The sequence below is a fragment of the Haliotis asinina genome, chromosome 5, assembly GCF_037392515.1.
Source record: "Haliotis asinina isolate JCU_RB_2024 chromosome 5, JCU_Hal_asi_v2, whole genome shotgun sequence".
Classification (NCBI taxonomy): Eukaryota; Metazoa; Mollusca; class Gastropoda; order Lepetellida; family Haliotidae; genus Haliotis; species Haliotis asinina.
Genome location: NC_090284.1, coordinates 20,911,612 through 20,929,227, shown reverse-complemented (window position 1 = coordinate 20,929,227; position 17,616 = coordinate 20,911,612). Strand labels below are relative to the sequence as shown.

General features: G+C 40.3%; 1 protein-coding gene across 1 annotated transcript; it reads left to right on the top strand.

The window, feature by feature from the left end:
• Positions 1-5,799: 5,799 nt before the first annotated feature.
• On the top strand, positions 5,800-17,046 carry LOC137284403 (folliculin-like). The gene is made up of 9 exons (XM_067816195.1): positions 5,800-5,948; positions 7,287-7,508; positions 9,168-9,305; positions 10,383-10,866; positions 11,707-11,864; positions 12,172-12,285; positions 12,800-13,067; positions 14,100-14,202; positions 15,633-17,046. Exons 2-9 carry the CDS (start codon positions 7,293-7,295, stop codon positions 15,814-15,816), a joined length of 1,665 nt encoding a protein of 554 aa, XP_067672296.1. The 5' UTR covers positions 5,800-5,948; positions 7,287-7,292; the 3' UTR covers positions 15,817-17,046.
• Positions 17,047-17,616: the final 570 nt, after the last annotated feature.

Genomic DNA, 17,616 nt, shown 5'->3' with positions numbered 1-17,616 from the left:
ACAATATGGTATGTACCTGTCACAATGACATAACGGTCATAATCTTTGCTGGGTAATGCTGGTCAGGCTGAACACGTCGGTAGTTAACTTTTCCACGAGGATTGCGAGTGAAGTCGACATATAATTGCAAGTGAAGCTCCAATTCGACAAGACGGACCCAACAGTACCCGATACTTACGACTACGCCAATGTCACTCGTCAATTATTCGTCAACTATTTGTGACGACTATAGTCGTCAGGCAACTTTTCTTAGGTTTATTACATTTAATGGGTGTCCACTTACCTAATATTCTTTCTATTTGCCAGACTAATCATCTAATCTAATCATTCAAAATTGATATAGTGCCGTGATTCCTCAGAGGAGTACCTCTTTACTCGTATGTGTTGTACATGCATATTAAAAAAAACCCCCAGATACACAGTTTTGCTGTTGGGCTTAATAGATTGGGCTTCGGACATTTGCCATATCTGTACAAGGCTATGTTCTTGGGAACAGTCTGTAGAACACAACCAATATGTGGACAGGGCACAAATGGCATTGCATTTAGGGGCATGTCATGTCCAGTTCCTGATATTTTGCCCACAGCAATCATTTATGTGTTTTATACAAAAATATATATCATCGTAGATGTACTGAATGTGAAACGCTACTGTGTCTACATTATGCATACCTTTCAGTATATATATGGACAGAAAAAGAAGTGCCCTGTAGCCTACAGGCGGATGGAAGTAGCTATGGCGTATTTGTTCTTATGGTAAAGTGGTTCCTTAAAAAACAATAAATACAAAAACAAAAAAGAGCTGCAATAGAGAAAACGGCTGTAATAAAAACACTCTTGACACATCCATTGAGAAGTCTGTCTATAATTCAGTACACATTTAATGAACAGAGTAATATCTTATGTGAAGTGGGCAAACTAAAATGAGTGGAACCTTGAAACACACCTTGATTATTTGTCAATATGCTTCAGAATGCTGTGACAGTACTCAGTGGCATGTCGTGTTGTGTATTCCGACAGTGTCACTGCGAGTACTTCAGGGGAATTGCAGCTGCTACATTTGTGGAGAAATTGAAGGACAATCGAGACACTCTTTGCGACCTACCATTTTGTAGTGATCCCCCAAGAAGGCAAAAGAAACATCAGTGGGTCCTCTGCGGTGGTTGTGACCGTTGGTGCCATTTCGTTTGTGCTGGAATTGAAGAGCAACCGAAAGGCCGATACATGTGTCCACTTTGCTCTATAGTATGAACCCCGTCTTGCTTACATTCGTTACTGGTGAATGACTGGATGTTTTATATACAATCTGTGACTACAGAACATTTGTTACTCAGAACGTAGACATACATGTAGCGCTATTATTATTTGGTGCTGGTGTTATTTAAGTGATAACCCTACTGTGTGTGATCGTTTTCAAACGTAATTTTGTAATATCGCGACGCGTTTGCAGACCATGAAATATGCGAAGGTGTAAACAACGATATACCTTTGCAAATGTTCAAATACAGTAGGGATATCACTGAAATCCCACCGTAAACACGTCATGAATCTTATATGATTGGAACTCATTTCACCTGTTTGATATTCTAGCTATATGAGCGACATTCCACTAGCATGATACTCCACTTGTATGAGTGTCATTTCACCTGTATCGGTGCTGTCCCACCTGCATGAGTGTCACTCCACCTGATGATATTCCACCTGCACGAGCATTCTACCAGTATGAGTGTCGCAGCTATATCAGTGTTGTTCCACCTGCATGAGCATCATTCCACTTATATGGGTCTTGTCCTACCTGTGTCGGTGTTGTCACACCTGTATGAATGTTCCACCTGTATGGGTGTTATTCCACCTCGATCGGTGTTGTCGTACCTGTGTCGGTGTTGATCCAGCTGCACAGGGGTTGTCCCACCTGTATGAGTGTCATTCCGCATACAGGTTTGTTGTCTCACCTGTACTGTATTCGTGTCTTCTATTAGAATATTGTCATATTGTATAGGTGTATTCCGTGACATATTAAGACTTATTTGGAATAAAATATGTCAGATAATTGTCATTCTGTGTTATAGAGTTTCTCTCTTAATACACACAGGTACCCGCTGCCTTGAAGAGTTTATATCCTCATATTGTATAGGTGATTTCCGTGACATATTAAGACTTATTTGGAATAAAATATGTCAGATAATTGTCATTCTGTGTTATAGAGTTTCTCTCTTAATACACACATGCACCCGTTGCGTTGTAGGTTTATCTCCTAATACACAGAAGTACCCGCTGCGTAGTAGAATTTGTCTCCAAATACACACTGATACCCGGTTGATGTAACCGTTGCCTTGGTTACTTATTTCTCCTAAAATAAACACAGGCATCTGCGGCCTTGTAGAGTTTTATCGCCTGATACATTTAGAGACGTCAGATGCATAGTATGGTTTTATCTCTTACACTCGCATTTACCCTGTGTTTGGTAGAGTTTTGTCCCCAAACACACTCAAAGGAAACTTGCTGCCTTGTAGATTTTTTTTTCTAACACAGACATGGGACACGGTGCCTTTCTCCTAAGACATATATAGAGAAACTGTTTTTGAAAGTCTCACGTGCTTTTACAATATGTACAGTACATTAAATATATACGCACTCGGGCTGTATGGCCTGCGAGACACTAAAATGACAGTATATCACAGACAGAAATAAGAGAAAACAATCACATGGAAGTTATAACCACGTTGACGCACACATGCACACAATAATGCTCTTCCTCACTCATACACTCTCCCATGCATACACCAATCAATCATTTACACAGATTAGCAATCGGATAATCACGCGCTCACATACACAGTCACAAGCTTATTGTGGTTTCAGGGTGGTTTATTCCTTATAACATATTAATTAATTAGTTAGTTCCCACCAGGTGTGCACTTTGTCAAGTAGGAATTTCTGACGCATACAAGGGTAACCGCTGCCTTGTAGCATTTTATCTCCTAACATATGTAACTGCTGACCAGCTGTCTTGCAGAGCTTATTACCTCCCTAAGGCCAAATACTACATTTGATACTTACGAGAAAAAAGTGTTTGTTGCAGACATCGTTCCGTCAATATATGAGCATGTACAAATATGTTGAAAATAACATTTGTGCGATCATTGAATGAACTTCGATTTTATTTATAAATTAAAAAATTCGCAGCACAAAATATATCTGCATGCAAGATTCGTAATAATTAAATTCATTTCACAAGGTCTGATAAAAAGCCCCGAAAATATATCTACACAGCATTTATACCATAACTTCAATTTTTAGACAGACATTTGAGACGACACTGGTAGCAGAGACCATATAATATTATATGGTCTCTGCTGGTAATGATGTTAAAAACGTCTTTATTATCAATTATTATGCTACCATATAATAAATTAGTTAATTGCAGTGTGAAAGGCAGGATTATATAAAAGGACCGTCGTGCATATAACAGACTTATATACACGACATTGTCTTGTCGTGTATATAAGACCATAATATACACGATGTCGTGTATATAGCCACAGCCTTGATGCCATGCATCATCGTTGAAGGTTTGAAAGGTACACTCTGATTGGACTTTTGCAGAAAGTACTACCAATGAAACTGCTTGACACTTTTTACCGTAACCGGATGTTTACATCGGGTATACTTTAATAGTTGTCAATGATTCCTAAAGGTAGTAAAAGCTATGGAGCAATGACCTAAAAAGCCTCATCTCGGAACGATTCTAACGAAGTAGTTTGTCCCCTAATGCCTGACCTGCAATATTTTCAGTTTCGCTCAGCCCTTTCTAGAGGGCAAATGGGCTTCACAAAACGTGCCCATTTAGAGAATCGAACACGGCTCTACGGCGTGACGAGCGAGCGCTTTAACCATATGAGGCTTTCCCACCGCCCCCCGTCCCCCGTCCCCTATATGATGGGGGGCGACGAATCTATGCTACGCAAACGATTTCCAAATTCCTATGATTTTTTACTTTGATCTATTAGCGTCGTCAGTATAATTAATTAACATGTGCTTGCAGCGACGAGTGATAAACTGAATCAGAGACCAGAGACCGTTATATGGTCTCTGACTGAATCATCAAATTGTTCATCTATGACATGTAATTAAAATGTATTGAAATGTCGCACTCACGCTTCAAGAACTGGACATTGAAGAGCTACCCTAAAACAAATTTTTTGACACCTGTCTGCTTCTAGGTCAAAGAAAGGGTTTATTTATGCAGTAATGCAGAACAACTGAACATTCATGTGGTATGTCCATAGCACATATTGAGTATGTTCCGATCCTGGGTTAGGGGTTGGAAAGATGAACCGTTTCATTTATCTAAATAATTGTTAGGGCATTACTTAAAACATTATTTATGGGTTCGAGCAAATAATTAGTAGGAGTCAACTTCTTTATTATGAGAAAGCACGTTTCGGAATATATTCTCACTTCTTGACAGATATCCATACATTTCTCCGCAAAGTGAAGAACAGGGTTAGGGTCCTACTCGTCCGACAGCGGTTACTTGTCACATCTTCCTTCGTAGGAAGATATGACAAGTAACCTCTGTGGGAAGAGAATGGGTTAGGGTTGGTCTTCCACAACTTATGCTTGTCGTAAGTGGCAACTAATGGGACCGTTTCGGAATATATTCTTAATTCATCATAGAAATCCATACATTTTCTCTGCAAAGTGAAGATATTCGGATTAGCGTTGATCCTCCGCAACCTATGCTTGTCGTAAGTGGCAACTAACGGGATCGTTTCGGAATATATTCTTAATTCATCATAGAAATCCATACATTTCTCCGCAAAGTGAAGAACCGGGTGAGGGTTGGTCTTCCACAACTTATGCTTGTCGTAAGTGGCAACTAACGGGATCGTTTCAGAATATATTCTTACTTCATCATAGAAACCCATACATTTTCTCCGGTCCGTGAAGATATTCGGATGATCTTCCGCAACATATGCTTGTCGTAAGAGGCGATTTACGTGCTTGGGTTGTCAGGCTCGCTGTTTAAATTCACACACACCGTCGTATCCCAACGTTGCAGATCGATGCTCATGCTGTTGATCAATGAATTGTCATGTCTCGATTGTTTACAGACCACCGCCATATAGATGGTGTATTGTTGAGTAAGGCGTTATACAACAACCCAACAAAACTAACCATGGCACCATAATTTTATGTGGATCACCTCTAACAACCGTTAAATATCACTCATGGGCAATGGGGAAGAGTGTGTTTTGATTGGATTTTTAAGAGTGATTTTCCGAACTGAGTCAGTGTATGGTATAGGGTTTTATTGCTATTTGTTTCGGTATCTCAAAAAATATGATAAGTTCAAACATATTGTGCTCTCGCAACTGAACCACCCTTCCTATAAAGTATATTTTAGAATCATTTACACAATTCGATTTTACAAAATGTAAATTACTGTAATACGATGATTTACTTATTATGTGACAAATCGCTTGTCAAAACAGCAGTTTATATTAAAATGCACCCTTGCGAGAAAGTGTAGTCTCAAAGACTATAGTTTTCTTCTGTTGACAGACGGTCTCGTATTTATTTGTAGCATCAATAACAGATATTTCAAACTTCCTTAGTATTAAGATACTGTGGTATTTTGGTTAGGGTCTTTCAAGATAACATCTCCCTTTGGAGTGATTAAAATGAGGGATTCAATTATCACGATGAGAACTGTGAGAAATACTCCATTTAGCGAAGATTGTCGATTTGACATTAACGATAACTGCTTCAATGATTTGATACTAATAATACCTCGTCGGACACCACTCATCTCAAATGAAGTATGGCAACAGCAGGTGCTGTCAGTGTCACATGACTTTACAAAGTGTTTACTCGCTACATCATAAGATGATCTGGATTAGAAAGCAGTGAAGATTACCGGCAATCGTTGTATCAAGTTTGAACGTAAGTGATTTGATAGAGTCACAACACCGAGCAAGGCTCAATTTGTTTAGAACAGCTGACAAATTGACCAACGCAACAGATTAGTAATATTAGAAAAAGGTGCTTGTGAAAAACCGGTATAATCATGACGAATTACTAATGTCAAGGGTATAAAACCGTTGGTACTCATAGCTTTTGAGCAGGATTTCAGATTTGTCCATTTTCTAGGACATTGACTGATTGTCATCTCAAATATCCCGTTATGTTTATCATGCAGACATTTTCGTCCAGTAGTATCAGTCTAAGACCTAGATGAAACCACACTTTGCCAGATACTAACATTACATTTTGAATGATAAACACTTTCTGCCCATAACCCAGTTCATTTGTTTGTTTTTTGTATCTTTTATACCTAAGAATAGATGTTCTTTTTATAAAAAGGGTTGTTTATTTATTTGTATTTTCAAAGCATTTAATGTGGGTTTAGAAGTTTTTCGAAATGTAAAGATTTCTAAAAAGATTCAGATGTTTACACCTTACCCTATAGCCGACAGCAGCAATGCAACTGTATAGGACCGTATCACATCTCTCGGCTACTTACCCTAACCCTAAGATTTCAAGAGGATATTACAGGCAGAACTCTTGACAAAATTCATTTCACGAAAGCCTGTTTGGGGTTGAATTAGTGTATACCTTGGTAGGAACACACTGTTTAGCTGGCTGAACTAGGGTCAAATCTGAGTTGATGTCATTAACTTTTGTGCAAGCTAAATGCCATCTCAAGTACAAACTGATAAATTCTGAGAGCTTTGTCATATCTTACCATTCTGTGGGCTATTAAATATTAATTTTGCACCAAATGTGATGGACCTTATTCTGAATCAGGTAATATGTATTTTATTAGCTAATTTATTTAAGTTCTCATCCATCTAGTGAAAAAGGGGACTTAACTAAGTGTTTTTCCTTTTTGATACACAACAAAGGTTTCGGAATATTTATAGCATTGTGAATTTTATACCTGTGAATTTGAAACTAAGTCAGTCATTAAACAAAACATGCACACTGGCTGACACATATATCTAGATAGTATACATAGTTGTATGGATGCGGAAAAAAGTAGATATTATGTCTTAAGGGGATTCACAATATTATTCTTTGTAACAAATCCTTGCCCAGACATATCAGTCTCCAATAAGTAATGATCAAATCTTGTTCAGCAGTTGGATACACATGTCCTGTAAACATGGTAAAGATTCTTGAATTTAGTAATCATGGGTCGTCATGTTTTTAGTTCAGTGTTAAATAAGCATAAAAAAGAACATGTATATTGAGCAATAATTTGAATTTTCCTGTTTCTAGCAAACCATGAATGCCATCATTTCAATGTGCCATTTCTGTGAACTTCATGGACCCAGAATCTTGTTCTGTACACAACCCTTTCGTCCACAAGAACCTCGAAATGAGCTGGATGCTGAGGACTCGGAGTCATCATATCCTCGCAGAGTTAAGTCCCCTTCTCTGAGTGCTGACTCACACAACGTGACCCCTTCACTGCCAAGCATGAAGAATGACATGTGTGAGGTAAAATTTGTTCATCTGACTTAAATTTACAGATTTTGTTTTCAGTTTCATCAAAATCAAATCTTTCACTCTGATACTGTACCTTTCTGTGAAGATTTTTACACCTCCACCGAAGATTGCATCTGGTGAACACTACATGAAATTTTACAGTGTAAATTAGTGATGAATCTCGGGAGAAAGTGTGATGTCAGCTTTCTAAAACTTTCAGAGAACACAAGTATTCTTTCAGTATTACTCCAGTGTATGAAATAAGGCCTGTCCGCCCCAGGAGATGGACTAGATTTTTGACAGATGGTCTAGATTTACATCTAGTCATGATTACATGATGCGTCTAGTCAACCCGATGGTCTGGAATAAATTTTAGATGTTTCATACATCTTAGTAAATTTATCATATCCTTGTCTGGTCCTGTGAAATCCATTTGGGATTGGTGATATGCTGCAGTTACCAGCCCTGGTGCCTGGCTAGGCTTTTGGCTTATTTCATACACTGATTACTGTCTCTTTAATATGTACCTGTGAAGATCTGAGTCAGAATTAATCCTCATCAACCCATGCTTGTTGTAAGAGGTGAGTAACAGGATCTAGTGGTTAGGATCTTGCTAACTTGGTTGACAAATGTCATCACAACCCAGTTACGTATTACAGTACTCATGATGTCGATCACAGGATTGGTTAGTCCAGCCTCGATTGTTTACAAAGCGCCGCCATATAGCTGAAACATTGCTGAGTGTTATACAACAAACCAACTTTCAGTACTTTCTTCAGTACAGATGACAGGGTGTATGACGGGCTGTTCAGTGGTGCAGTTTCTTTCCTTTAATGACCATTTAAGTTTTGACACCTGTGGAATTCATGTCTTGTGTGTGAAATCTGGATGTACGTTTTCTTGTAATAGAAACATTGTTTGCTGAGTATGTTGTTGTTTCATCCTGATGGAAATCTGATTCATTACTTTACTTTACTCATTATTTTACTCACGCCTTTACTCATTTATCCTTATCCTTAACATGCTTGAAGTGTTTTTTGTATTTAGTGTGTCAAGTTTACAGATAGACTAACAACTAGTCACTGAAACTAGTCAAGTGAAATGACCATGAACATATATTACTGAAAAAAGTTCATAGTAAAAAAAAATAATATAATGAAATGGAGCCGTGAGACTTTCTTCATTTAAAGATAAAGCTAAGGAAATCTAAACTTGCCACATTTTCTAGATTGCGTGGGCTTTCTTGGATATATTTGCTTCAGGGTCTGTACGAGAGACTAGTTTTACAGACAGACTTGAAATGATGTGTTTATCATGTCAATTACTGTTGTTATAAGGCACGTTGCGGACTTTGGCTCTACAAAAGACCATGGGTTATCATAAAATGTGAAAACAACCTCTTGGCACTTGCATTTGGGCCGCATTTGAATTAAATGCCAGCCTGGAGGACCAGCGTCTGTTGTTACTGTATCAGGCCAGCAGTTGCAAACATTTGCAAGCCCTTGTGGCTCTCTGTAAATTATCTGTCAATGTTTTCAACATTTGAAAATAACATTTTAGGAACTTTTTCTGGTGACAGCAAATTCTTGACCTAACAAATAGCTCCAGGACAACATGCGATGATGTTAACATTTATTTGAGTAATTATTCTGAATCTTTGACTTGTTGCAGGGCTGCTACTCGGTTCAACCTGGATATGTAAGCCATGATGAGGAAGCCCATGTGAGCTACGTCAGCACACAACATCCCTACCACCCACAGGTGTTCAGCCGTATCCGCCAGGCTTGTATCAGGAGTCTCAGCTGTGAGGTACATAGATATTAGTAACCATGGTCCCCGTGAAGGTCCCGGGGTAGAATAGGCCTTCAGCAACCCATGCTTGCCATAAAAGGCGACTCAACTTGTAAGAGGCGACTAACGGGATCGGGTGGTCAGGCTCGCTGACTTGGTTGGCACATGTCATCGGTTCCCAATTGCGCATGTTGCTGATCACTGGATTAAATATTGTCTGGTCCAGACTCGATTATATACAAACCGCCGCCATATAGCTGGAATATTGCTGAGTGCGGCGTAAAACTAAACTCACTCACTCACTCATTCACTCACTCACTAGTAACCATGGTAACTTAAGTATCGCAGTGTAAAGTGGTGACTGTAGTATTGAATTCAGTGGATGTACAACCCCTCTGGATTATGTTGCAGTTTTCACATTACCATTTTTTCAATCCTCTTGAAAGTGCTCTCTTTTCACTTACTGGACAGGTCTGGGGCATAAGCAGCGTTGTGTGTAATGTGCTGCTCTTTTGGCTTTATAGAAATTATCATTTATATGTTTCAACTTATGATTATTATTTTAATTTCCAGATGTCAAACATTAAGTATTCATGAATATGCATTCATATTTGATGCTGTATAGTTGTAAAACGTAACATATTCACCCAATGGTGTATTAGTTGCAGTCAGTCCTAAACCAAATTGTCTCTCTTTAAGACAGCCATTAGCCAGTTCAAAGAGCAGTGGTGTAATCTTCACAGGTTAGAATCGGGGAACGGGGTAGCCTTGTGGTTAAAGCGTTTAGTCGTCACACCAAAGACCCAGGTTCCAATCCACACATGGGTATAATGTGTGAAGCCCATTTCTTGTGTCCCCTGCCGTGACACTGCTGGACTATTGCTAAGGGTGACATTAAACTAAACTCACTGACCTCTGATTAGTATCCACTATTATCTAGTGTGTTCCTAATGCACTTTCTGTTGTGTGATAAAAACAAATTGTCCTGTGCAGTGGAAGGATTTTACTTTGTGCATTGAGACCATGTTATTGCAGATCTTCCAGTATTTTAGTGTAACTTATGGCAAAATGTGAACTTAAGCTTAATTATTGCAGGTGTGTCCTGGAAGAGAAGGACCCATATTCTTTGGCGACGAACAGTACGGCTATGTTTTGAGCTACACATTTTATGTGGAGGACTCACAGGCTCGGGGACTTCAACGTTCATACAGCATCGTCATTGTTATGATGGACAAGATCTATTTATTGAACTCATGGCCTTTTCTAGTGCCTCATTTAAAAACTTTGAAAGAAAACCTTCAAGCCAGAGCACACAAAGTGTACACAGAGGAACAAGCAAAATGTCCGCAGACGACGCTGCGACTGAACCCGTCCATCAACCCTGCAAACTTTATCCAACAAAGGGGAGGTAACAAGCCTGCTCGGTCACTGGTTGAACTTACAGGTCACAAGAATGTGTTTAAAGTGTTGCATTTCTCATTTATATGGATCCTGAAAGCATGTGGAAATCGGATGACAGAGACTTTGCTGGAGGGACCCCCGACAGAGGATTCCATTATCGACATGGAGAAACAGGAAGGTGAGATATTGTAACAAGTTCTTGGACCCATGAAGATCTGGGTTAGAATTGATCTTCAGTAAACCAAAAGTCACTGTGTTTTGTAATCTGATTGGTTGAAAAACATGATCAAATGGTATTAGATTCCCGGAAACTGCAAGACTATTTAGTGCGTACTGACACGTAGAAACCTCGCAAACAATTGTTTTGTTGCGTCATCAACAGTGGTGACGTCATTCAAATCATATTGTGACGTAAAGTTAGAATGACGTCACAAATGAGCATCTCCAGATGCTACCATGGGAACCAGCTGAAACGACCAGCTGATGACACTTCACTGCTGTACTTGTTCTCGATGTAAACGAGTGCAGACAGTAAAACCCTTTGGTTTACTTTTGTGTTTACAATGTTGATAAACATCATGTGTTGGCCAATTTCCGGGTGTTATTGAGTATTTGAAGCACGGGAATATTTCATTTGAAACCTCCGTCTGACATCGTCGGTTCCAAATGCATTCCCATGCTTCAAATACTCAATAACACCTGGAAATTAGCCAACACATGATGTTTATCTCCTAAGTAAACCATGCTTGTTTTAAGTGGCTACTAATGGGATCAGATGGTCAGGCTTGATTTGGTTTACATGTGTCATCGTATCCCAACTGCTTAGATCGATGCTTGTGATGATGATCACTGCATTGTCTAGTCCAGACCCAGTTATTTACAGACTGTTGTTATATAGCTGGAATATTGCTGGGTGTGGCATTAAACAACCAACCAACCAACCTTTATAATGAAATCTATACAGTTGTTAGAGATTCTTGTCACATAGGATATCAGGTCAGCCAATACTGTTTTTCAGAGACGGAGGAAGGTTTCATCAAACTGTATTCACGGAAGATCAGTGAGAATCAGCCTGAGCAGGTGGCATCGGAGGATGAAGGCTGCATTGACAGTGACGTAGAGCAGGAATACATGAGCAAGGCACCCTTCATTAAAGACTTGAGACTGTTTCGCAAGGTTAGGACATCAGCATGATCAGTGTTTTGATCCTTGAAACTACAGAAGCAAACCCTATATGTGACCAATGAAGATCTAGGTTAGAATTGATCTTCAGCAACAAGGGTATTGGGTGTTCAGGCTCGTTGACTTGGTAACCGAGTTGCTCATGTTGTTGATCACTGGATTGCCTGGTCCAGATTCAATTATTTGCAGACTGCTGCCAGCAATCTAAATATATGCTAATATGTGTACATTTTTCTGTTGGTCAAAACGTTCCTTATATTTCTTTCTTTTCAGTTTTCAGTTAACTCTTTTTATCTTCTAGGCGCTCGGAAACAGTAAGTTTCACACCCTGGCACACCATGTACTCATTGGCAACCAGGTGATCATCAGTGGGGCAGAGAAGTCACAGGTCAAGGCCATTCTCGCTGCTCTGAAGGTAGGTTACAACAATGGTGAGATTGGGAAAACAAGTAACTGATACTCTCATCTCATTATGGGTGGTGGGGTAGCAGAGTGGTGAAACCATTTGCTTGTCACATTGAAAGCTGGGTTTTGATTCATGGTTACAGTGTTTGAACCCATTTCTGGTGTCCCTCATCATGATGTTGCTGGAAATCAGCTAAAATATGGCATAAAACCAAACTTATTCACTTATGTCATTAAAGTAAGGTCTTTTATTCCAAAGAATATCCCCAAAATATGCGTGTTTCCTAACTTCTTTTGTTCAGTATACAACAAGCACTGACTTAGCCCTCACTCACTCAGCCTCTCTCTTACTCAGCCTCTCTTTCACTCTGCCTCTCTCCCTCACTCACTCAGCCTCTCTCTCAGCCTCTCTCTCTCAGCCTCTCACTCACTCACTCATTCAGCCTCACTCACTCAGCCTCTCTCTCACTCAGCCTCTCTCACTCACACAGCCTCTCACTCACTCGTTCAGTTATTCACTCCAGATGCTGCTGCCAAAGGGCTGCTGTCGAGCCATCACATACAGCAACACATACGAGGAGTCTTGGCGCTGCAACTTCCTCGGCCTGGCGCTAAATGTTCCTCTCCCAAACCACACCATGTCCACGGAGATGTTCATTCTTGTGGAGGTCCTGAAAGGTGAGGGAGAAGAAGCCCCAGACAGCTCACTGGAGTCAGAGAAGTCACTCACAGACAACTGTTTCAGCAGCTTTAATTACCGCCTCAGCAGCCCTGTCCAGCTCCCGGAGAAAGGTGAGTTTGGCAGACATTTTGGTCAGTGTTGATCACATAGTATATTGCCCTTACTTTTTGATGATTGATGAAAATTTTAGAATAGTTTTACTTGCAAGATGTCAAGGTTATCTCGCCATCAAAGTTGCTGCAGTTCACTCAGCAGAGTTGCCTCCCTTGGGAATTCCTATAATTTTTGGATTCAAGTCCTGGTTCCCTGACAATATTTCTAGGTTTGTCAGTACCATGCCTGTGTTTGTAGGTTTCCCCAAGGTGTAAATATGTCTGAGAGCTGCAACACATTGTGCTTTCCTCTGACAGGAAACATAAGCTCCATGACTTAGCGGGAATACTGTTGAAAGTAATGTTGTCATTCACTTTACTGCCAGTGTCAAGTGAACATGGGAATTATAATATGGTAGTTAGACCATACTCAGCATTACTGTCAGATTTTCATGAGTGACAAGGAAGATCTTGAAGATTCAGTGACACAGACAATAGCAAAGATTCAAAATATTTATATTTGTTGCAAATATCATGTAAGTTGTATCATGCTTGAAATAGTTATAAGAATTCTGGGTTCAAGAGTGTATTGTGAAAATAAAGAAGTTGGTCATCCATGAAGGTGCGCATCTCTATACCACCAACTTCGAGAATACCACTCAGACAGGTTAAAATTGCGCCAGTTTGGAGTACCAGGTGTGTACTGTGTCATGACACATCCGTAGCACTTCATTGCTGGTCAAAAGGAGCAACAAAGATGAATCTGGACACAATATGTGACTTGTTTGATGGCATATTGTCACAGTCCAATGTTGTTGTTTGCTCATGATATCAATCACTGATTTGTCTTACCAAGACTCAGTTATGAACAGACTGGCATCACCTGGCTCTAAGTAAGACTGTCTAATGAGTGGAGTGGAGTGTAACGAGTAGTACTGAGACTAAGTTTGCTTAGACTGCACATTGCTGAAATATTGCTGACTGTGCACAATACAAGAGAGACCCAGCCCAGAGTACAAGATGTAACACTGTATTTTCCTGTGCCTGCAGCCCCCACTGTGCTGCAGAAGATGGAGATGGCCTTGAGGAACGAGAACCTGAGTGAGGAGGTGGTGGAGCAGTGCTTCATCTGCATCAAGGAGGAGTGGATGAAGTCAGTACACAGTCCATAGAGGGGCATAGAGTCTATACATAACCATAGGGCCCATAGAGGGGTGTGGAATCTATACGTAACCATAGGGCCCCTGGACGGGCGTAGAATCTATATGTAACCATAGGGCCCATAGAGGGGCGTAGAATCTATACATAACCATAGGGCCCATAGAGGGGTGTGGAATCTATACGTAACCATAGGGCCCCTGGACGGGCGTAGAATCTATATGTAACCATAGGGCCCATAGAGGGGCGTAGAATCTATATGTAACCATAGGGCCCATAGAGGGCTGTGGAATCTATACGTAACCATAGGGTCCATAGAGGGCTGTGGAATCTATATGTAACCATAGGGCCCATAGAGGGGCATAGAGTCTATACTTAACCATAGGGCCCATAGAGGGCTGTGGAATCTATACATAACCATAGGGTCCATAGAGGGCTGTGGAATCTATATGTAACCATAGGGCCCATAGAGGGGCGTAGAATCTATACGTAACCATAGGGCCCATAGAGGGCTGTGGAATCTATACGTAACCATAGGGTCCATAGAGGGGTGTAGAATCTATACATAACCATAGGGCCCATAGAGGGGGTGTAGAATCTATACGTAACCATAGGGTCCATAGAGGGGTGTAGAATCTATACATAGCCATAGGGCCCATAGAGGGGCGTAGAATCTATACGTAACCATAGGGTCCATAGAGGGGCATAGAGTCTATACTTAACCATAGGGCCCATAGAGGGGTGTAGAATCTTTACATAGCCATAGGGCCCATAGAGGGGCGTAGAATCTATTCATAACCATAGGGCCCATAGGGCGGCGTGGAGTCTATACGTAACCATAGGACCTTTATGTAGTTATGGCGTCTTTATGTAACCATTGGGTCTTAATGTAGCCATTCATAGCCAACGAGTACTTATGTTACCATAGAGTACTTATGTAGCCATTTATTCTAAAGAAAGCCATAGAATACTTGTGTAGCCACAGAGCACATATGTAGCCATGTATTCTAAAGATAGCCATAGAATACTTATGTAGGTATAAAGTAGATATGTAGCCATAGATTACTTATGTAGCAATAGAGTACTTATAAAGCCATGTAGTCCAAACATGTTTTATTTAGTCCATACATGGCCATATTGCCCACATGTAGCCATAGAGTTCACTCATAGTATTTAGTACATCTACAAGAGCCATATAGTCCCTACAAGGTTGGATTGCCAATAGTTAACCATATTAATAGCAGTACAGTTCATAGATAGCCATACAGTCCATACAAAGCCAGAAATGTACACACAGCCATGTGCTTCAATTGTGTGTAGATCCATACAATTTCCAAGTGGTTAATACCAAGGTAATAAAAGGATCCCTTCAGGTAATTTTCCAAGTTTTTCTCTTCATTATGTCATTATTTTGTTCTCTTTCAGCAAGGTGAAGGTGCTGTTCAAGTTCACCAAGGCAGGAGGCAGTCGGTCAAAGGAAGACACGGAGAAATTGTTTAAGGTGGTAAGCGCACAGGAGGAAGACAAGCAACTGCTCAAGTTCTGGATGACAGGCCTCAGTGTACAGTATCGGACCCACATACTAGCGTCCTCCAAAAGTCAACACTGAAAGTGGTACACTTGTTGTTCCTACCAGAGAAGCCTCAGTGTACAGACCAAACCCAGATACTGGCTTCTCTACCACTGAGATGTCAGTGTGCTGTGATGAGAACCTCTCTCTGACCCATTTCTTGAGTCCCCACACGTTATATTGCTGGAATATTGCTAAAAGCAGGGCGTGACTCACTCTCTCTGACATCCTTCAAGAGACAATGCTTTGTTTCTGCCATGAAAGCTAAAGTATAACATATTAGACTACTGATATCCTCCAAGAACTGACACTAATATGTGATTAAATAAGGTCTCAAACCCTTGAGACGTCAGTGCTTCCTTTCAAGAACCAAAGACATCCTCTGTGAGTCAACCCTGAAACCAGTTGATACGAATTTCCACCTTGGATGCATGCTACATTGTGCAGGATCAGAAAAGGCATCGACATCAGACTGAAGAAGGATTGTTTGGGTGATCCTATAGTATATGGCTTTACCTGTCACACTGAAGCACCAAGTTTACCTGTGCAGGTAGAACATGTATAATGTTTAAAGCATATGTTTGTGCCCACTGGTATGATGTGACCAGAATGATACTTGAAACACCAATCACTGACTTGAACATTTAGAAAAAGTTACACAACCAAGACCATCACTGAAATGGAGGATGCATAGCATTTTCCATCTTGCTGAATTAGTTATGTAGGTTACGACTGTTGTGTGCATTTAAATTCCCAGTTTCATCTTTCAAATCATGCATGATTCAATTTCCATCCTGGTCAAGCTTGCATAATAGGATAATAACACTGGAATTCACATTACCACCGCATTTAACCCAGTTGACAGATATGTACTATCATGCCACTGTACTGTCAACAGTGTATGACATTGTGTCATCTTAGTCACCTAATTCAAGGTGGCACAAATAAAAGGCGTCACAGGTTGCCCAGTTACCTAAGTGAAATCTATGCAGAGTTGTGTCCCTTAGACATTACAGGAAACTGTGATCAAGGTTTGATTTCCAGATCCAACCTGATTATGTTCCAAGTTTGGGCAGCACAAAAACCTGGGCTTCTGGGTTCAAGAGAACTCGACCCGGATTTGTACCCACCTTGCCTTTGTTTTGTTTGTTTGAGATCTGTATTCTGATTGTTGTTATTATTGTCTTTCCTATAAATGTCACCTGTGATTTTGTTGGATATGTTGTAAATATTGTTTGCTATATAGAATAATCAAATGTTACAAGATAAGTTGTATTTTTGTTAGTGCCACAGCCACATGTATACTCACAGTCACTAAAGGGGACTACAACCATGCCTTCAACAACATTCCATGAGGAGGTACCCACATAGAATCAGTGTGATGGATGAATGGAGTCATTCTATACCAACTGTTGGTGAAAGAAATTGCTTTGTACAATAGCCACATTTGGACATGGAGGGAATACTGAGGCTTCGCAAATGAAAAGGGTTGAAAAACAGGTGACTGGATGTCCTTGATATAATGGTAAATTCATGGGGGGTCCAAAGGGGAAGGCTGCCAACACCCTACCTGCTTTCTCATCCTCTTCTTCCTCCCCACTTTTGTTTGAAATTGCTTTCAAGATTTTTTATATATTTTGTTTATGTTGGCAGAGCCCCTGAACCACCTCTACCCCACCCCCTTTCAAAACTTCTGGATCCGACCATGGATGAATAATCCATTGTGGGCACAGACAAACTGTAGCGGAAATAAGGTTGTGCAACAGGGGAAAAATGACCACCACTCGCCCCTTTCTTTCGGTAACGTCTAAGAAGACTCTGCTTGTCCTGAATTAACAT